This window comes from Cavia porcellus, unplaced genomic scaffold (genome assembly GCF_034190915.1).
Source record: "Cavia porcellus strain 051 isolate PalLab524CR breed Dunkin Hartley unplaced genomic scaffold, mCavPor4.1 scaffold_5, whole genome shotgun sequence".
Taxonomy (NCBI): domain Eukaryota; kingdom Metazoa; phylum Chordata; class Mammalia; order Rodentia; family Caviidae; genus Cavia; species Cavia porcellus.
Window position 1 is genome coordinate 60,308,587 of NW_026947488.1, and position 21,846 is coordinate 60,330,432.

The 21,846-nt window shown below is 42.9% G+C and overlaps 1 protein-coding gene across 2 annotated transcripts in view; it reads left to right on the top strand.

Annotated features, from left to right (window-relative positions):
* The window catches only part of Ephb1 (EPH receptor B1), a 402,826-nt gene that overhangs the window by 283,145 nt on the left and 97,835 nt on the right, over positions 1 to 21,846 (top strand). For both annotated transcript variants that reach the window (XM_063249038.1, XM_063249037.1), the window contains one exon: positions 2,364 to 2,699. In XM_063249038.1, the coding sequence (XP_063105108.1) occupies positions 2,364 to 2,699 (336 nt within the window). The remainder of the gene's footprint in view (positions 1 to 2,363; positions 2,700 to 21,846) is intronic.

A 21,846-nucleotide genomic window follows, 5' to 3' on the forward strand; every position in this document is an offset into this window, starting at 1 on the left:
ACAGGAGACTAATTAAGAAGCTGTGGCAGTTGGGCAGAAGCATTGATGAGGCCTGGAGTTCTGAGGCTGAGGTAATCTAGAGGAAAGGAAATAGCTGAAGAAAAGGAGATGGAGCAGACGGATCATAGTGCTGATTTCTGAGTCAGGGGATGCCGAGGTGACTGATTGGTGACTACCTGGTGTGTCAGGAAAGTGAGGGCTGAATTGGGGTAGAAGTCAGAAGGGAAACTGTCTTGGTGGAAGAGCAGGGATGTAACTGAGCTGCGGCTGACTGAGAGGAGACAGTAAGTATAGACTCTTCTTTGGAAAGAGTAAAGAAGAAAAGATATACAACATAATACCTTTCAGTTTGAAAGTGCTAAATTTATGTAAGTTCAAATTGAGAAGCTGAAGTCACCTTCAAAGGAGAGAGGAGATCATCAAAAGAGGAAAATCTCCAAAGGGTGGCAGGGAGGGATGGTTGGTAACTGTCTCTGCCCTGCTAACCTGATGCTGCTTTCTTAAAGACAGCCTCAGGATGGGCTGAGGATGCAATAGGATAATGTTTTTTAATGAACATGCATAGAGCAAGCACTCAGGGAGGGTATTTATTTGAGGGTGAGAAACAATGCTCTGTGGGTGTGGCTAGACTATTTTCCCTAAAAGTGTAATAGCAAGCAACAGTGGTGTTAGCCTTGCAAATTTCTGCTAGGAGTGTTTTCAGTCTGAAGCAAGCAGATGTATCCAAGACAGGCATTGACCTATATGAACACCAATAAATTCTGTGAGGCAAGTCTGACCTGGTCCAGGAAGAACCCACCTGGGACAGCTGTGGGCTGAATCAAAGAGAGATGGATGTTCATCCGTGGGCAAATGGGTAGGGAATTCTTGAGTTTGCAAGACTTCAGTAAAAATGCATCATAAATTCTGCCTTGTCACAAGCAAGCAACAATGCCTTTGCTTGGACCTAATAGGCTTTATAAAGTACAGTACTGATTTTCTTTCATATTTTAATAGAATCTGATTTAATATTGCTTTCTGCTCTAGCCGCTTGCTGTTGACTGATTCAACACAGAATCTTTCCCTGGTGCCCCCCGACCTTGTTGTTATTCCCTCATTTTGTGTGTTGGCATTTGATTCCTGTCTCCAGCGTGAAACACTTTACACATGTCTTCCTTCAGCTGGCAACAGTCACGTGTGTGAATTCTGAATGCATTAGTAGCCAAGCGGCTGCTTCAGTGAATCCACCATTCAGAAGGGGACTTCTGGGCAGGATTCATTTCCATCCTAGACATTGAGGGTATGTAGGGCTCAGGTTTGAAAGCCTGAGGCTATGATCTCTTCAGTTCTTGGGCAGAAGGTTCTCCAATTTAATCTTAAAATGCTCAGCACTGTGGCTACTGAATTGTAGCATTTTGTACTCATATAAAGTATCAGGCTTCTTAGAGGTTTGCATCCAGGCAGTTCCACTTCTGCTAGACTGGAAACAGGCATGGATGAATGGTTCTGAAAGCAGAACCTGGAGTCCAGAGAGCCTACCTGGTTTATAGGAGATAGAGTCTGTTCAGAGCTGGGTTGAGATAATGTGCTTTGAATCAGGCAGACATGAGCTTCTATTCTGGCATTAGGTTTTATAGGTTCTATATCCAGTCTGCTCCATAAGATTTAGTTTCCCTACTTAACTGAGAAAACTTTTGTGTCTTTCTGATAGCTTCTTGGAAGAATAAATGAGGTAAGACATGTAAAGCACCAGCAGTGTGTCCTGAACATACTCCTATCCTCTTCTTATATCATAGAGTCAAAAATAGTGGCTGTGTAACCATCTCCTACCCAAAAATGTGTCTTGTTTTTATGCACCAAAACTGATGCATTGTGATTGTTTATCTACAAGGTGCCCCAGATGCCTGTTCTAGAGAAAAACCTTTTGCCACCATGCATATACCACACACATTTCAAGATCTATTGGGGCTTCTGGAGGAGCCGCTCAAATCCCTCTATCTTTGAGTTCTACTCCAGCTAAGAAAAGACAGGCACTCAATAAGTGTTCAGTATATGCACATTTTTTTAGCCTTTACTCTAGCTGGAGGATGTGGCTTGGTACTGAGAGTGAGATTTGCACCCACATCCTTGAGCCCCTCTCTCTCTCAGCACATATGATCTAAAGGAAAAAAAAAAAAAAAAAAAAACTTCAGCTGGACTTGGGGACAGGTTGCCATCTCTGTCTACCACTTTATTTTCACAGAAATGACTGGAACCTGGAGACCTGGGGTTGGGAAAGAAGAGGGGTGAGTGTGTGGGATGGGGTGGTACAGTGGCAGACCAGAAGGTGCTAGGTGAGAAAGCTTCAGCCCAGCCTCATGGTACACTTCTTTGTTTCCCTGCAGGTGTCCCATCAGGTCCCCGCAATGTCATCTCCATTGTGAATGAGACGTCCATCATTCTGGAGTGGCATCCACCAAGGGAAAATGGTGGGCGGGATGATGTGACTTACAACATCATCTGCAAAAAGTGCCGGGCAGACCGCCGGAGCTGCTCCCGCTGTGACGACAATGTGGAGTTTGTGCCCAGACAGCTGGGCCTGACTGAGTGCCGTGTTTCCATTAGCAGCCTATGGGCTCACACTCCCTACATCTTTGACATCCAGGCCATCAATGGAGTCTCTAGCAAGAGCCCTTTCCCACCACAGCATGTCTCTGTCAACATCACCACAAACCAAGCTGGTAAGTTGAGAGGCTTCTGTGCTCTTTCTCTGTCTTCATGACTGCTTCTTACCTCCTTCTCTCTGCAGAGTCAGAGTTGCAACCAGGCCAGTTCTGCCAGGCTGCCTTCAGGCCTCCTACCATCACCTCATGGACATTTGTGGTCATGGATGAAGTGACTACAGTGTTCCATCTTTAATTTTTGTTTGTTTGTTTGTTCAACACACAGTCTCACTAGATAATCCAGGTTGGCCTTGAATTTGCTATGTAGTGCAGGTTAGCCTCAAACTTGTTATCCTCTTGCCTCAGCCTCCTAAGTGCTGAAATCACAGGCATCTGTCACCACACTTGGAATAGCGTGAACTGGAGTTTAGGGGACACTCAGTTGCCAGAATAAATGCAAAGATATCCGTAAGTTAGAGTAGAACTCTAACTACATTAGGTAGGACTCACTAAATGCTATTGGAAAGATGGATAGCGAAATGGACAGATGAAAAAGTAGTTTGGTAAATGGATGGATGTGTGTGTGGATAGAAAGATGGACAGATGGGTAGATAGGCGCATGGGTAGACAGAGAGACAGATGAAGTGAGTGGAAGCATTGGAAGACCTCGCGAACAGAAATGCCAGTGATGCTTTTGTGAAAAACTTTCCAGAAATCACATGATCAATGTTAACATTGCATTCATAGGGTATTTTTCAATTAAATCTTTATTCAGGTGTGCAGTCTGCTTTCTATCTTGCTCAGATGATTGCTATAGTGTTGTAGAGGTCTCTGACAGGTGCCAGGAGATCACACCTGATAGCCAGTATATCCCTGTGCCATGCATAGCTTAGAATATTCTTCCTTCCCTTTATTTCTATATTTTTTACTTTCCTGATCTTTTCTATTTATTGATTTTCATGCCTCTTATAACAATTCATTCCTTTTTATATCCATTTAGCCAGTCCATTCATGCACTAACGCTCTCATTTATTTTCCCATTCATTATTAAGAGATAGTTATTTAGCATCCACTGTATGCCATGCTGTCGCTTAGATACTGTGAGTGATATGGTGGGACTTGAATCCCTTTCATAGAGTTCCTCCTTTGAGGAGGACACTCCTCCTTTGAGGAACACACAGCACAGGCCTGCAAGGTTGTAATTCTAAGCATTGTACAAACTTGCAGCAAGTACCAGGGGAGTTAGAAAAGAGCCATCTCCCCCGTGTGATCATGTAGGCCTGAAGAAGGAAGTGAATGTCACATCTATGGGCAATGGGAGCAATAGGCAAATGGACCATGATCTTATTTGGAATTATAGATTTTTACTAATCAGTAAATTCTAGAAGGATAGCTTATTAGTGAAGCCCACCATCTCAGTCCCTCTGTATGTCTCCCCTGTCTTGACCTCTTCTTTCTTTACTCCATCCTTTCATTCACTTTACCTCCTTATCTTGGGAATGTTCTGCCTCTTTTAATTCCAGGCATCTTTCAGGGCAGATGATTCTTGGGTTTAAGCTGTCAGAACTGAGAAGAGAAAAAAAGGTGTTGTAGGAGAGTGTGGCTGTCCAGATGGCTTAGTTATTACTCTGTGTGTGTGTGTGTGTGTGTGTGTGTGTGTGTGTGTGTGTGTGTTTTCATGTGGTATGTTTGTATGTGTGTGCATGGTCACGTGTTTACATGCATACACATATAGTGAGAAAATAAGGATGGAAGTGTAGAAGCCCCCAGCTGGTGAATATCGCCCCAGTGCCAAGGAGACAAAGGTGACAGCCTGTGGTACTCAAAGAAAAAGGGAATGGTGATTTCTGCATTATGTTGACCATGTAACATGGGTGCCTTTGTTAGCAGTATTTCCCATAGAGAATTTAAGGCAGAAAACTGGCTGAAATATTTTAGTGTCCCAGCTTCTGGGAATAACAGTCCTGCCAGCCTGTCATGTTATGCTGGGCTTGGCTGTCTTTTCTCTCTCTCTCTAAGCATGTGCGAATAAACCTGCCACTTATATCAGTTTGCTTTTATTTCTTCCCCTCCTTTCTCTTACCCTGCTATTCCCGAACCTGCCCATCTGCTTGTCTTCCCATCTGCACCTTCCCAGGCTGCAATAGAGATGAGGGACCAGGTCTCTTGCAAAGGGATCTACATTATCAACATTCAAAATATTTATTTTTATCCTCATCCGATTGCTCCTCCACAAACACTTTCTTCTTGCCCTTTGTTCTCCCTCTAATAAGCCCTTTATTATTAATCTCCCCTGATTTTGTAGTCACAGCCTCCATTATCATTTTCCTACCTATGACTCCTCTTTGGTAATTCTGGAATTTTGGTGTCAGAATACTTACAATCAGTGAGGGAAGGATGCAGTTGTTTCTTGGTGGTACATAGTTACTACAAAACAAATAGCAACCTGACTAGTAGTTCTTAATCATTGTGCTAATATGGTGTTATTGCATGGGGTTAGTGAACACAAATTCATAAATACAAATTGTCTTTAGTCAATGGACAGTTTTTTTAAAGGTGGAAACCAAAATAAACATTTGGGCCTGTGCTGCTGTAGTAACAATCTAGAAACACAAGTTATGCATTTTATTAATAAGGGAAGAGATAAATATTAGGAATCATGAAAATCTGATGACTCACATTCATTAAGATATAAGTGACCTACACATAGTCACCAACGGGCCATGTCTTGTGTAATGCCTTTGACGGGCCCCTGAGTTTGTCCACTCTGGATGAGGTCCAAGTAGGTCTCCCTCCCCTGGCCTCATGGTAAGGTAGTAGGAAGCATTGGGTAGGCCCTAGTTGAAGAACAAATAAGCAATAATTATGGTTAGCGCCTCATGTATGTTTCTTTCGTGTTTACAAAAAATTTTGTGATATGTGAATTCATTTTAATCCTCATAATTACCCAGTAATGAGCATTATTGTTCTCCATTTTTGAGATAAGGAAGCAAAAACTTGAAGAGATTTAGAAAATCTACAACAAGGGAGTTTGGAGAACCAGAAATTAGAAGTGGGGCTGGGGATTTAGCTCAGCGGCATAAGCGCCTGCCTTGCAAGCAGGCAGTCATGAGTTCGATCCCTGGTACAGATAAAAAGGAAAAAGACAAAAAAAAAAAAAAAAAGAAAAAAGAAATTAGAAGTGCATTAGCAGGATATTACCTGTCTGTGCTTGTTTTTGTGTTTTGAGGCAAGGTCTTGCTTAGCTCAGGCTGGCCAACTCACTATGTAGTCCTGGCTGGCTTTGAACTCTCAGCAATCTTAGCACCTCAGACTCCTTGAGTACTGGGATTACATGCATGTGCCACCATGCCTGGCTCAGATACTACCTCTCTTGATTCTTCCTTCCTATATCCTGTCCTAAAAGTGGACAGTCCCTCTGAGTTCTACATTTCATAATCCCCAAAAATAGGCTTTTCTGAACTCCAAGAGTTTTGAGCTAAGAAGCATTCTTTGAGATTCTGTAATCATCTGATGGTTCACTGGACACCCAAACATAGTTCTTCATTCAGAGATGAACTTTACTGGAGAACACAAAACAGTCTGTTGAATCTTGAGATTCAGAAAGGTTCTATCGTCTGCCACAGCCCCAATCTTTTATATGTTCATGACACTCAAGGACATTACATCACTTAGAGAGTTATCAGAATTGGATCCTCACTGAGTCTACAGGGAGTGGTAGAGAGTTTGCATTTCTGAGTCTTTAACCTACTAAACCCTACCTAATCCTATACAGTGATGTGGTGGGTCAGATGAGGAAACTGGGGTTAGAGAGCTTACAGAATTTTTCAAACATCTTATAGTCAGCAAAGATGTTTTTGGGCTTCAATTCAGAGTTTTGTAGCCATTTTATACTCAGACTGATCAAAAACCATATTATAGTGGGCTGTGTAAGTTATAAGCTGTCTCTAAGCTATTGCCACATAACTGGACCACTTTAACTGTCAAAAAAATGTCCATCATTTTTGGTCAGGATTGGTCATGAATTATGCAAGCTCAAATTTACTTGAGGTCTTCAGGGATACACACTTGCTCTGAATACAGATGCTGTGAGTTTAAAATAGACCAAATCAGGCGGAGCATTCTCTATTCCAGTTGGCCAAGTTATCTGCAGAGACATTGTTATCGCCACTAGCTCCAGCAGTCACTCTCTGACACCAGTCTCCAGATTTGGACCCGGGCTTGGATCATCTGGGTATCAGGGACAATTAAGTGGTGGCAAACTTCACTTTTCTCTCCTGCCAGTGACACTCAGGATATCAAAGTTGGGGAAGAAGACCTCAAAGAAAATCTTGGCATGTGTTCAGGGGTGAAGGTGAAACAGATCAGCACATGTGTGACTTTGGACTATTTGAACCAAAGAGAATAAACTCAAAGGCCCCTTAAGGCCAGGTCGGTAATGAAGAGGAACAAGCTAAGGCCAGGCAGTAGGGATGCATAGGGACTGCAGAGAACTAAAGAACACAGGTGCAGTCGTTACTCAGCTTCAACAAGTACTGCTGTGCCCGTCAGTAAAATCTGCCTGATTTTATGTGCTGAAAATCCAGATTTAAAATGTTTGTATCTGATTAGAAAATTTAAAACCATTTGGGAGCCAAACAAATCCAATTCTCGGTTTAACCTGTTGGCTGTGGCGTACAACCTCTGATTCTGAGGATTAAACTGATTGGCTCAAGCCTTAACAGTGAGCAGGCTGTTGCTTCAATCTGCTTCTACCCTAGCGTGTTTTCTTTACCTGTAGGTTTATGGTGGCAGACATGCAGTTGAAGGGGGGAGTATCCTGGGCTTGGTATCCCTCTGTCCTTATATGACTCCTGCACATTCATTCATCTGCCAAGAGCCTCCCATTTCTTGCCTGTAAAATGAGAAGCATGATACATGCTTTCTAGTACAGGAGTCACAGGCAAATGAGACAGCTGTGAAAATCACCAAGCTATGAACTGGGAGATTAGCATTGTTTCTGAGAGTGTGTCCTGATCTGGAGAGCAATTTTCTGGACTGTTTTTCCCTAAGCTCTTTCCTTCCATGGCTTCTCAGTCTTTGTTTGGGACTGATGTTATCCATATCAGATATGTAGCAGATATTCATTTATCCACTCTCTGCTGAGAGGAGCAGGAGCAGGAGAGGAGAGTGGCACAGTCTGCATCCCAATGAGCTAAGGACAAGGGTGGGGGTGGAGCCCAGGACCAGCATACCTGGAACAGGATGATCCAGTGCCTCAGAGGAGCCCTTCTGTCTTTTTTCATTGCATGTATGGAGAAATAGCATTTTTCCTTTAACTCATATGATTCCATCAGCATGATTTACATCAGATTTTACATTACACACAGATCATGTGTGGTCTGCTGTGCATGTAAAATACTATATACATCATGCCCACAACACAGACACAATCAATTACTTAATAGTGTTTAAAAATTCTACACTTTTCTGTTAACAATCTCAAGACCCTACAGTTGATCCATTTTTAAGGCATTTTTGAAGTTCGTAACAATTAAAGAGTCACTCAGAAACACTACTTTTCCTACAAAGAATTACCTAGATCATCAATTTCTCTGAATTCATCACCTAATTTGCATTATTCCTTGGTTAAATATAGTATTTGCATGCATAAAGAATAATCTTTGAATATGAAAAGGAATTTATGATATTGCAATATATTGAGTTCTTTGGTGGAAAGATATTATGTAAATCTCAAAATTAAATATTAAAACAATATTACATGCTGCCTGTAAAAATGTAGAGTATGAAGATCCCATATGCTGGAACCAGTTCATTTTTAAAGGCTGGTCTCATTGGAAATTAGCATGCAGATTTGCTTCAGAGGAAAGAAAGATTGAGTCAGAACTTGAAATAGACTGGCATGAGTTTAAAGAAAACTTTCATTAAATTGAAATAAAGAAAAATTTAAAAACTTAAGTAAATGAAATTTTCACCATTCTTAATTCAATTTCTTTTCATTGCTTTCGTCTCTCTAGGAAGGTTGTGTTATTGTTTTCTAAGCCCTGGTTTTGGGATGGAAATTCTATATGACTTCAGAAAGATCCTGACTATTTACAAAAAAACCCACAATGGTGTGTGGTCTATGGATGGAGTCAAGAGCATCAACAGGTGGCCCTGCCATGACTCAGGTTTCCGCTCTTGGCACGCTTGGTGCTTTCCACCACACTGTGAACTCTGTGGGGAACCCCACCTCTTCTCCTGCCACCAGCTTCAGGCAAAGGAGTGGCACAGTGTTAGGCTCAAAAAAAGCCTTGTACTGTATTTTCACATGTCTTTAGTCCATAGGAAAACACTCTTTATACAATTGATTGGCTGGACTGTGATGATTGGAGTGTGTATGGTGGCCCACAGGTAACATGTTTAGATCACGTGGCTCCTAGAAGGAACATGAAGGGAAAGATACTTGGCATGCTGCCTCAAGCCCTGAGCTCAGAGGAACATAAACTACATTAACCATACTCAAAGGAAGTTAGTTTCTGTGTTTGCACACTGCAAGTCTAGAAATGTATTCATTCATTCACTCAATGAAATCTTTGTGACCGCTTCCTAAGTGCTGACTCAGTGGTTCCTGCTTCTTAGGGTCCAATGCATTCAATTTCTCAACAAGCATGAACTGTGTTTACTGAGACCTTTTGGGTCTTCTGAGACCTGGGTTTGGGTACAGATACCAGGGACATAGCATCAAGCAAAATAGATAGAAATCTATGCCTTTGCGGAGCTCACATTCTAGGTTATAGCACCCACTGAGACTAGGATCAGAGGCTCAGAGCAGTCACAAAATGAATGAGGGACTATGCTGTGAAGTAGCTAAAGAAATCCAGGCTGGGCTTTTGATGCTGTTCCTTGCGTATGCAGCCAACTTCCATATTCCTGAATTTAGAAGGTAACCACGTGCAATTGCTATAGAGTCTTTCAGCTTTTGGTGATCACAGTGACAGTGTTGGGGGGGATAGTTTATTGTTCATTACATTCACTAACTGATCATTGTGACTGTCTCCTGCTGGGCCATGCAGTTACTGGACATGAGAATTCTCCCTTTCAGGTCCTCAGCACTCGCTGGTGTTGCTAACAGCTTGAGAACAGGAACAAACAGCTCCACCTTGCATTGCTGCTGGGATGACTAGAGTGCATCCAGGACCTGGGAACTTATTTGCCCATTTTGTCCCATCTCTCTAGGCACTCTGAAATGTGTGACTTGTGAGATAATAGTGGGGCCACTGGCAATGTAAGAAGTCCCTTACTTTCTTCAAAGTCCACATTAAATTGCTATGCCTTCAGTTACAGTGGAAACACTAGCTGGATTATGACATCGTTGTCATTTGCTTGAAGCTTTGGCAGAAGGGTAGGAGAGGAGATCCTGATGTCTGTCCATGCCACAATCCCATGGTAAGTTAGCTGTATGAGCCATTTATAATATCCAGAAGAGCAAATCCTCTATCAATCTTATTAGCCATTGTACCCTAGTGTCAGCTAAATTCCTGAGATGTAGAAATCATTCAACAAGTTGTTCATGAATGAATAAACTGTTAAAAAAAATGCTTGAACGAATACCTCAGTCATTCTGATATTAATCTCAGCAAAAGGGCAGCTTCAGCTCTCAGTGGTTTCTTGAGCAGACATTTTTTAGTATGGTGTCAGATTAAAATTAAATTCCTGTATTCTCCCAAGTAGTGGTGCAACCTGGGGCTTCCTGAGTGCACTGTTGCCTCTGAAACAGCCCTTTGGGGGTCCCTCTGCTATGGCCTGCTCTGCCTTCCCACTGGCAGGATCCCAGCTGCTAGAACAAGTGCGGCTGAGGGTAGAGGGAATGGCATTTCAGCGCTGCTGTCTGTCCACCTGCACACGAGCTCCATGCCTATCATTTTCACAGCACTATCCATGTTAAACAGGCAGGAGCACCAGGGGTTTTTGAATGCAGCAATTAACAAAACAGTAATCAAGCTAAGTGTTTAATTTCAGAAAATTGACATCTTCTCTGAGCGGATATGAAAGATGAGAGAAAAAAGGCACATTAAATGTTCTGGGTAAATAAAGGCAACACTGGACCACAAATATTTTCTAGTACAAGGGAGAGTCTGTCAGTTCCCCAGGTCTTGGGATCAGTTTCCTTTTAAATGCCAAACTAGGAGTTTAGCTAATTAAATCCTGGGATCTTTGAGCATTTCTTTTCTTCCCTCCCTTCCTTTCCATTTCATTCCTCTTAGGAACCTTGGAACCACACCACTGTGTCCTCTGCTATTGCATCCTGGCTGGTCAGGGGCCTTAGATCATTTCCACAGGCTAGAACTGTTTTATAAACCAATGAGCTGTCATTTATTTGCAGGAAGGGGTTTCAATGTCAGCAGGGAAACTTCTGAGGCGGTAAATGTGAAGGGGGCTGAGGGGAGACAAGGGTCCAGCATTTGTGTCTGTTTTCCCATCTGGATGAGAGTGAGTGCCCTCGGACAAAGGATGGAGAGGTGGGAAAGGTAACTCTGTTTTAGGAGTGTTGCAAAGTTTGAAGTACAGATGGGCAGCCTTAAAGCACTGCGACAAACTGCCACAGCTGAGCAAAGGCACAGAACTCTCAGGGACTGTGTTAGGACTGGCACTGCCAGAGAAAGCACTGGAAAGTGTATTTGCAGGGATTCAGGTCATCTCGGAGGGGACTGACAGTCTGGCCTATAGAGCAGCTTTTCTTGAGGGATCTTACATGGAGCTGATATGGACAACAAGGAAAACAACTACAGAGAAACAAAATGGTTTGCAAATCCCTAGAAACTGCCTGTGAGGCTCCAGGAAGTCTTCAGAGACAACATCTAGAGAAGATGGGGTTGGTTCTGAATGTGGCAACTGATGGAGATTTTGAGCATATAATCTATTTGTGCAGTTAGATATTTGGGTTTCTGTTTTCTTTGTGAAATTTGGTTGCTAAGAGTGAGGAGAAAACTATTAAGGTCGAAAATTGGAGGGGAATTTAAAAAGTTTGACAGTACCACTGAGAGGCTGGGTGGTGGAATTACTCAGAGGAAATCAGGGTTCCTAGGAGTATGGAGAGCTCATTTGAAGTTGATCACATGTTTACAAAAGCCACCCCTTTGCCCTCTCAGAGGCTTTCATGCATGGGTTCTGAGGATCAGAACCATGGAGAATGGACTGTGAATGTATTGTTGGTTGGGTTTTGACAGCTATATAGTACAGAAAGATAAAGGCAACCCATGACTTTGAGTACAAGGAGTACTGTGAATTATGTAATGGAAAAGACAGAACCTAACCTGGATAAGGAGGAATATGAATGAGAAGGGGGCTGATGCACTGGATGGAAGTGAAGCCCACCAGGGCCACGTGAAGCTAAGAAATATTAAAGAGGGATCATCTGAGGTTGCTATGAAGAAACAGAATATTCACATTTGTGGTTTTAGAAATGGAGAAATTTCAAAGTTCAAGTACACCATGAGAATGGGCATGAGAGAGTTGAGTATTTGAAGGAATAGAGAGGGCATTTGTAGTAGTTAGCTTTCTCACCCTTAAGATACAATACAGGACACCCACAACTTCAAGGAGAAGAGGATTAATTTAGCACATGGTTTCAGAGGAGTCAGTCCCTGGCTGGCAGTCCACTGGCTCCAAAGCAGAAATACCATGACAGAGGATATGGCCAAGCAGGAGAAAGGGGCTAGGGAGGAAGACGCTAGGGACCAGATATAGTATCCAAGGTCATATCTCTATCCCACCCAGGCACATCCAGAAGGGTAGCTTACTAATCCCCTAAGTGATTCCCAAGCCAATCAAGTTGACACTATAAAGCTGAATCACTGCAGTTTATTCAAATGGACCTGAAATCAACCTCAGGAAGCCAAGATGGGCAGGGTAGAGAGGAAGCCAGACAGAAGCCCAAGTCTTCAGTGAATGAAGGAGTCGCAGTGGGAGGGAGTACATGATGGTACCAAGACTTAGAAAGGGGTGGCTCAGCCAAAGGCTCTACATACAGAAGGTGCAAGACATAGTGAGTAACAGTGTGGAAGAGAAGAGAAAGAAGAGAAGAGAAGAGAAGAGAAGAGAAGAGAAGAGAAGAGAAGAGAAGAGAAGAGAAGAGGGGAGGGGCGGGGAGGGAACGGAAGGGAAGGGAAGGGAAGGGAAGGGAAGGGAGAGAAGGGAAGGGGAGGGGAAGGGAAGGGAAGGGAAGGGAAGGGAAGAGAAGAGAAGAGAAGAGAAGAGAAGAGAAGAGAAGAGAAGAGAAGAGAAGAGAGAAGAGAAGAGAAGAGAAGAGAAGAGAAGAGAAGAGAAGAGAAGAGAAGAGAAAAGAAAAGAGAAGAGAAGAGAAGAGGGGAGGGGAGGGGAGGTGCGGGGAGGGGAGGGAAGGGAAGGGAAAGGAAGGGAAGGGAGAGAAGGGAAGGGGAGGGGAAGGGAAGGGAAGGGAAGGAAGAGAAGAGAAGAGAAGAGAAGAGAAGAGAAGAGAAGAGAAGAGAAGAGAAGAGAAGAGAAGAGAAGAGAGAGAGAGAAGAGAAGAGAAGAGAAGAGAAGAGAAGAGAAGAGAAGAGAAGAGAAGAGAAGAGAAGAGAAGAGGGGAGGGGCGGGGAGGGAACGGAAGGGAAGGGAAGGGAAGGGAAGGGAGAGAAGGGAAGGGGAGGGGAAGGGAAGGGAAGGGAAGGGAAGGGAAGGGAAGGGAAGGGAAGGGAAGGAAGAGAAGAGAAGAGAAGAGAAGAGAAGAGAAGAGAAGAGAAGAGAAGAGAAGAGAAGAGAAGAGAAGAGAAGAGAAGAGAAGAGAAGAGACAGAGAAGAGGACAGAGGAGATGAAGGGAGGGGACAGAGGGAGGAGAAGGGAGGGGACAGAGGGAGGGGAAGGGAGGGGAGATAAGGAGGACTCAGCCCACTTCCTGACCCTGATGTGTGCTGAACATAAAATCACAAATTGCTGCCAATTGACAGAGTCTCAGGGTAGAAGCGTTCCAAGGGACAGCTGTTTGTCCTTAACACAGTTGTGGAAGAAATGCTTTGAGTGAGAATTAGGCAGGTTACACTGAAGAGTTTCCAGATTTGTGAGCATTTGTTTTAGAGAGTGCAGGGCAAGGGTGTGCTTAGTGGTAAGAAGGGAAAAGTTAAGGTCAAGAAGAAGAGATCTGAACTTAGCAGGCGTGATGCTAGCAGAGCAAGACAGGCATTCTTGGGTGGAAGCTCTGAGTGGGCTGCTGTGAGGAAGAGGAGCCCTGGGCCTTCAGGCCAGAAGACTCAGACCTGTGGCCTGGAGAAGAATGGTCACAGTGACTGCAGGCACAGTGATATCAGTTTCAGGGTGGTGATGGTGGGTCTCCCAGCTGTAATGGAGCTCTGCTGGATGTTCATGAGTGACAGTTAAAGGCAAACCAGGGACACAGCTGCCTGTGGAGTGTCTTTTTTCTCTCTCCCATGAGTTCCCCAAATTGATGTTTCCACTGCTTTTCATGATCAAATATTGAACAGACCATAAATGCCAGCATTCTTATCCCGTGATGAGAAAGACGGCGGGGCTGTGTGCCCAACTGATATTTTTATCCTGATGACCTTATCTTTAGTTTCTATCACAGCACCCAGGCCCACCTGCCCAGGACAGGCATCTCCATACCATTAACCAACACATACCTGGGCAGCACCCTATGGCCTTAGGCTTATGGAGCTCGGGTTCTCTGTCAATTCCATAGTGCCTATTTCCTGTGGCACTTTCTGGTTCCCAGCAGGGAAGAACAGCTGTGGGAAAATGCCTGCCTAATGGCACCCAGCAGGCAGAGTGCCTAGTGGGATCAGGGATCTTCTTTAATCCTCCTGACACAGGGTTCTGCTCACTGTCCCATTGGGTGGGAGTGGTTGATGGAGACTTTGATCTCCCTGAGCCTACAAGGAATCCTGAAGACAGTGCTTGACTACAGTGTGTCACCCTACCTGTCCTCTGTCCCCATGCAAAGTATTCTCTAGGGGTTTAAGAATTGCTGAGTACCGGAGAGTAGGGGGAGGGAGAGGGCCCAAGTTGGTCTTGGAAAGGAGGTTGGGCTATTTCTGGCTCCACATTAATCTGCTGGGGACTTGGAGATGTTGCTTTTCCTCTCTTTCCCTCAGCAATCTAATCTGTAAATTGTGAGACACAGAAAGCTGAATGACCTCAGCTACCCTCTCAAAGCTTAACATTTCTGATTTCTAGATTCACAGTTCCCCAACCTGAAAGTGCCTCAGACCCATATGAAGGGTTGGTTAAACAAGTTATCAGCCCATCCCTAGTACTGATTCAGTACATCTAGAGTGGGTCTCACAGTTCTGCATTTTTCACTAGTTCCCTGGTGATGCTGATCTGGGATCACATTTTGAAAAACTAGTAGGATTAGGGATAGTCCCAGTAAACAAGTCCACCCACACACTCACACCTCAGAGGTAATACAAAAGATGAGTCTCTACCATCACCCCACTTCCTTAGCATAGTCCTCTTGCTCCCTGTCTAACACACACACATGCATGCACAGGCTCACACATGCGTGCATGCATGCTCATGCATGCACACACATCTTGGCTTGTAACCAAACTGTTAGTAGATGGACTGGTGAAGAAGGAGGCTTCAGCATCTTGCCTGGAGATGTAAAGCTGAGACTGAAACCTGAACCCCGCACTTTTTCCTCCAATTAACATCTCACTGGGCCCCACCCCCTGCCACTTACCCAATTGTTCTAGGACAGCGTGGGACTTGTTGCCCAGGAAGTCCTCTATCCCCAGGTGACTCCAGAGTAGGGAAGGTCATCTCATGACAAAACACAGTGGAAAAACAAACAAGAAGCCAATGTCCACAACAGGGAAAAACAATGAGAAAAATAATTAATTCTGCTTCTGTATTCATACCCAGTCTCCAAACTAATTGCTTATTTGTTTAATTTACTTTGACTGGAAGTGTTACTGCACCAAAATATTTAATGAGTCAGGTTTCTTATTGTAAAATTCAAGCATACTTGTGCAATGAAATGAGTTTTCATCAATAGAGAAAGAATCTGTTTCCCAGGCTGGATCTTCTTAACAAAGTTATTCCCTAGAATAGAAATGTCAGAGGAAATACAACTCATCTGTGTGCGAATTGTTCTTTGTCATCAATACTACTGGGCTTACAGTCATTAGTTAACATTCGATCAAAGCTTTTGGTTTTATCCCATGGATAGTTTTAATAGGAAGAAAAAAGATGGTCCATCACTCCCAACCCCTCACCCCCAATCCCATCACTCACCCTTCAGGGAAGTCACATAACTTGACCTGAGGCCTCAAATCCAGCAGTGTTTGGATCTGTCTGCAAATTCTTCAGTGTATTAGAAGATAGGGAGCCCCAGGGCCCACCTCTGATTCACCCAAGAAGCTCTGAATTATTTTGCTCACACTTACATTTTAGAGGAGCTTCTATTTGGAGGAAGGATTACATGGTTTAAAGAAAAAAAAATAGTAGAAAACCATTGATGTTAGGGCAACAATTCTACTGAAATCTGAGTTGATGAAGAAAGGACCCAGCCACCAGTGTGTTTGGATACACAGGGTAGTTTTCCTATCTCCATTCCCTTGGCACCCAATTTTAGAATATGAGCTGCTGAAGCAAGCCCTTGGCACCATGTTTTCACAGTTATTCCTCATTCTTCCTGAGAATCACAGCCCTGCTTCCCCTTTTCCAATCCCTTCTCCTTTGAAAGTGAATGTCCATGTTTGGTAGAACTAAGCCACTATCTGACTCATCTTCCTTCTGAGGTCCTTAGAGAAGAGCCCACAAGCATCCCAGTAAGAGAAAACTTGTTGAACACTTAATATGCACCAATGTGGGAAGAAGCTAACATTACTGTTCTTGCCCTTAGAAATTTATTCATGACTGAGAGCAGTGCCGAGAACCTGGAAGGTTAGATCACAGCGCACTGCAGCCCAAGCTGGTGATTACTTTTTAGTGAGAGTTATAAACAATAAAGGCTTTGAGTTGGAAGGCAGAAAAGGCTGAGCAAGGGTAAGTCAAGGAAATGTGGGGCTCCATTCCTGCCCCCTTTTCAGGGGAAGGTGCTGGGGAATGAATCTAGGGCCTTGTGTATGCTAGGTGAGTGCTCTACCACTGAGCTACATTCTCAATCTCCAATGGAAATCTTTGAAGGCCAGTAGCATCATTAGACAAGCCCTGTAAGTAGAGAATGCAAAAAAACCAAGAAAAACCTCTTTTCTGAGAGGTAGTAAAACAGGACTTTTTCCAACAGGGAGCAATTACAGGCTTTTGAGCATCACAGTAAGACAGGTAAGATTGAGATTTAGAAAGACTAATCAGACTACAGTGTAGTTTGAAGTAAAAAGATTCAGAAGTAGACAAGAGAGCTGGTACAGTAAGGGGAGATGTCCAGGGGACACAGGTAAGAAAAACTGTGGAACAGCCGTGGCAGAGCCTCAGGATCCTGGAACTCCTGAGCCTAGATGACACCATCATATGGGCAGGCTGTGACTCATCCCTTCCATCAAGTCGCCAGTTCTCCTTATCCTTAGGATCAAAATTTGAACCACTTGCTTCCTAGATTCCTTCCCAGGAAAGCCAGTAATCTGTAGATGTCACAAGGAAGCCAATCTTGTTATAAGGCTTGTGTCACTCCAGTCTCTGAGGACCCAATTCTTTGTAAGCTTTTCCTTCTTCCGAGCCTGTTCTTACCCATTGCCTTCAACTTGACTTGATCAAGATGCTGATTTCTCCCCTCAAAGGTATTCATCAGATAAATACACAAAGTTGTGGCTAGATTGTGCTTCTCACATTTACCTCAGAGAACTAAACCCAGGGTCTGATTTGCATATGCTACTGGTGGACCCAGAAGGAGAGTTTGGAGTGGTTGCCAAGTGCCTAGCCTGGCAGGTGGAATCAAGCGTGAAGGAGCAATAGAGCACATAGGTCGTAGCTTCAGGGGTTATGGGAAATTCATAATGAAAGTGTTAGTATTCCCATTTTATAGTTACAGTGTAAGGCCCAAAGCAGCTAAGACTTTGGTTTAACCTCACTTCAAGATCACGTAGGAAGCAAGTCAGGCATGTCTGACTCCAGCTAAGGGCACAGTCAGCATAGGAGCCCACATCTCTGCACTGTTTACTGGGCCTGAATACAGCCCCTTTCATTTCTAATTCTTTCTGCCTTCGGTGCAGGCCCTAGGCACCTTACTATTCTTTATTGTACCTGCTTTCCTCCAATTTGGTCTATGGTTTAGATTTCAAGTGGTTAATCAAGGAATGATTTGGCTGTGAAATGCTGTTCTAGACAGAAGGGAAGAGAGGTTAGTGTTCTCATGTGATCCAGCAATTTCAGCCCTAGGTATACGCCCAAGAGAAATGCAAACATATGTCCACACAGATATTTGTGCATGAATGCTCTCAGAAGTATGATTCTTAATAACCAAGATGTAGAAACATCCCAAATACCTACCAGCTCATATATATTTGTCCTAGAAAAAGCAACACCCAAGATGTTCAAAAGTGGACCCTAAGCCTCAGATGCTCTGTTCAGGCTGTGGCAGTAACATCACTCTGGAGGGTCTCTGTAAAGATCCTCCCACATTGGACAGTCAGAGAAAGCTACTGCACACAGTAGATGGGCTCATCCTTCTGTAGATTCCCTTGGAATTTTTAGATAGAAAAGTCCCTCAAACTGGAAAAGCCATTTACTTTGCAGGAGACTTGCTAGTTTTTTTCCAGAGCTAAATTAGAAGAAACTCAGCTGTGATGTGTACCCTCTCCAAATTCTAAGAAATGGCCTTAGAACAGGGTCACCCCTGGCATGATTCCCACCTGCAGAAAGAAATATTGTCTTCCCTTTTATTTCACCAGAGCAACTGAATTTTGGATATATTTGCATTTTGCCATTATTTTTCTTTAAAACTACTTGTAAGTACTTTTGATGTCTTAAGTAAAAAGTTTTAACATAGTAAACTGTAATACAATTTATTAGATCATAAAAGGAATTATGGTTAAAACTGCTAAAGGAATTATTTTGAACCAAAATCAATTAAGAGATTATGAAGCAATTTCTAATAAGCAAAGATAATACATTAGAACTCATTAATTGCCCTGGAAAAGAAACATTAACTCATTCTCACATTTTGGGATCTGATATGCTCAATTTTGGGGGAAAAATACCCCTGTTGAATAAAATAAGGAAAACAAAATTAGTAAGAAGAAAATTTTAATCACTGAGTCTGTAACTAAATTAAAGAACCCAGGTATTTGTGCTCCAGGTGATGATCTGATATAATAAAGAGGCTTCCACACATTAGGATTCTGAGATCCAGACTTAAGAGTGATCAGAGATTTGTGCTACTTTCTTAGACCCAGCCTGAGTTTCACAGGATTTCAGGCTGCACAACCCCCACTGAGCCTTCTTACCAGTGGCGTGCTGGTTGGTTATCTACCAGGTTCCATCACTGAGGCAGTCGGTGACCAGAAGCCAGTGAGCAGTCCGGGCTACATTTGCTCCATGTCATCCTTGAGCTCTTTCCCAAATTGCAGCTGGGACCATCCTCTTCCTGCAGTGTATCCACGTCTCATTTGTCAGTTCAGGCAAGAACACCCTGTGACCTTTCTCTCCTGTATGTGATGTTCTCTGTTAGATATGCCTGCATGTGAAGCAGTTTGGGAGTAAGATCTCCCCCAAAGTCTTTCTTGGCAAAGACACACTCCCTTCACCCATCTGTGGTTTTCATCCATCACTGAACTCCTTGTCCACTTATGTGTTAAATTCCTTTCTGCCTCTGTCACATCTGTGTCTTGGTATTGGTGGTAGACTCTTGCTATTGGTGGTAGACTCTCTTAGTTCACACTTCTGGCTCTGATTCTGATTGAACCCTGGCTGATTTTGCCTTGGGGCCCAAGAAGATACTCTACTTTGCTTCCTGCTCTCTTCTTTTGGTCCTAACTTCTTATTAGATGAGTCTATTTTTCTGCAAGAGGCCACAGGGCAATTTTGATTCCATTTGGTTTTATTGAGAACCACCTTTTAAAGTCAAATATCTTTATTGAGCTTTCAACACCTTCTTCCCAAATAACCACTCAATTAATTCTTTCTTCTTACCTTTTCTAAAGAAGAGTTATTTGTTTCCTTGCTAAATTTGAATAATCTTGTGAACTCTCCATTTTCATTTCCTTCTCATAGTAGAATGTTTAATTTAGTCTGAAGCTTTGTGTGTGCTTGTAAAATATATTCCTTGATATTCAGTGAAACTATTCCTTCATCTGAGGATTACAGAATACAGATGACTCCAGGGCAGGACAGATAGTAGAAGTCAGAGGACAGGACAGAACAGATGATAGAAGTCAGAATATCTAGGGGTCACTGAGGTTGGTTCTTTGAATTAGTCTCCCATCCCTCTTTAATATGCTTTAGTTTTTCTAGGGAAAGTTAGTGTTTAGATAAATATCTGAGCTCATTTTTATTATTTTCTAGTTGCAAAGCACATAAAATATGTAAAGGTAACTATTGCCCTTGGGGAAAGGAAAGCCAAATTCATCACTGCAGGTGATTGTTGATACAGGATGTAAGTTTCCCCTGATTTTCAGGGAGGAAAAAAATGCTTTCTTACTTTTTCCATGTGCTAAATTCCATCACAATTAAAATGTAAGACATTGATAGTTACCTGTATGATAATGCAAAGTGTTTCAAAAGGTCATCATAAATCAGGTCATTGTAAATCTCAGAAATGCAGAAAGGGATTACCATCACCTCCAGAGCAACCCATGGCATCTATAGTAATAGACATTCCACTGAATGACTTTTGACTATCAGTTGCCTCCGAATCACCCTCCACTGTGACTTTCTCTTTACAGTCTGCCCTCCACTGGACCCAAGAACCTAGAGAGCAAGGCATGACTCTCCTACTTTTCCTTCTAACCCCAGTAACTATAGAAAGCCTGAAGTGTTATTTGGCAAAGATGTTGAGCATTGAATGATGGCTTTATGAGAAATAGATGCAAGAAGAACTATGTTTAGGAAAGTCCTCAGCCTATCAGAATTAACAGTCACAAATTTTATGGGATCTCTAAACCTGAATGACGTTGCCACAATCAAAAACATGTGAACATAAACCTTCAGTGGCAGCCTGAGTGACAATATGTAGGGGAGGAAGCAGTGTCACTAGGTGCCCTTCATTCACCCCTGTATCAGTGTATCTCTGGGATCCCTAAGTAGTATGGGCCAACTCCAGAACACTGCGTCCTATTCCCTGAACATCCTGTCCCACAGCTCTGTTCGACACAAAGTCTTGGGAAAGATGGTTGCACACCACCCATATTGTTCACCATTTAAGTTGTTGCAAAATCATGGGCTCAGTTTCTAGTTTCATTTTACCTGACCTATTCTGTCTTTCTGAGAATTATTCTTTCTCACTTAGTTTCAAGGCACCTGTACTCTCCCAGATTTCCTTCTGTTTTCATCTTATCTCCTTCATTTTTGAACATGTTCTACTTGTTCTCTTGGTGATCTGTCAGTTCTCCTGCTCTTTGTAGATTTGAAGTGGTGATGCCTTCAAATTTATATCTATAATCTGCCTACCCAGCATTCACTTGAGGACACACTGGACAGCTCCCACTTAACCAGTCCAAAGTGTAGAACCTGGTCTTTCCTCCCAAGTTGCTTTTTGGATGTCTTCCCTGATCTCAGTTGATGGCAGCCTCACTCTTCCATTTGTAGAGGACGGAAGCCTTGCAGTCATATTGACTCTTCTGTGTCTTCCATATCCCACATCTATGGAGATACTCTAAATAAAGATGGCTCCTCCATTTACAATGGGGTACTTCCCAAAGAACCATCATAAGTTGAAAGTATCGTGAGCTGAAAATCTGTTTGATACATCTAACCTACTTAACATCGTAGCGTTGCCTCTCCTTTCTTAAATGTGTACAGAATAGTCACATTAGCCCACAGTTGGGCAAAATCAAGTAACACAAAGCCTATTTCATAATAAAGTATAATATCTCATATAATGTATGGAACAGCTGTGTTCAGGAACCATTAACAATGCAGTACATGGTATGGGTTATTTATTCTCATATTTGAAGAACTTTCTGGAAGCTGTGGCTCACTGCTGTTGCCCAGCATTCAGAGAGAGCCTCATGTAGCATATCACTAGCCTGGGAAAATATCAAAATTCAAAATTAGAAGCACAATTTCTACTGCATGTGTATCACTTTCATGCTATGATGAAGTTGAAAA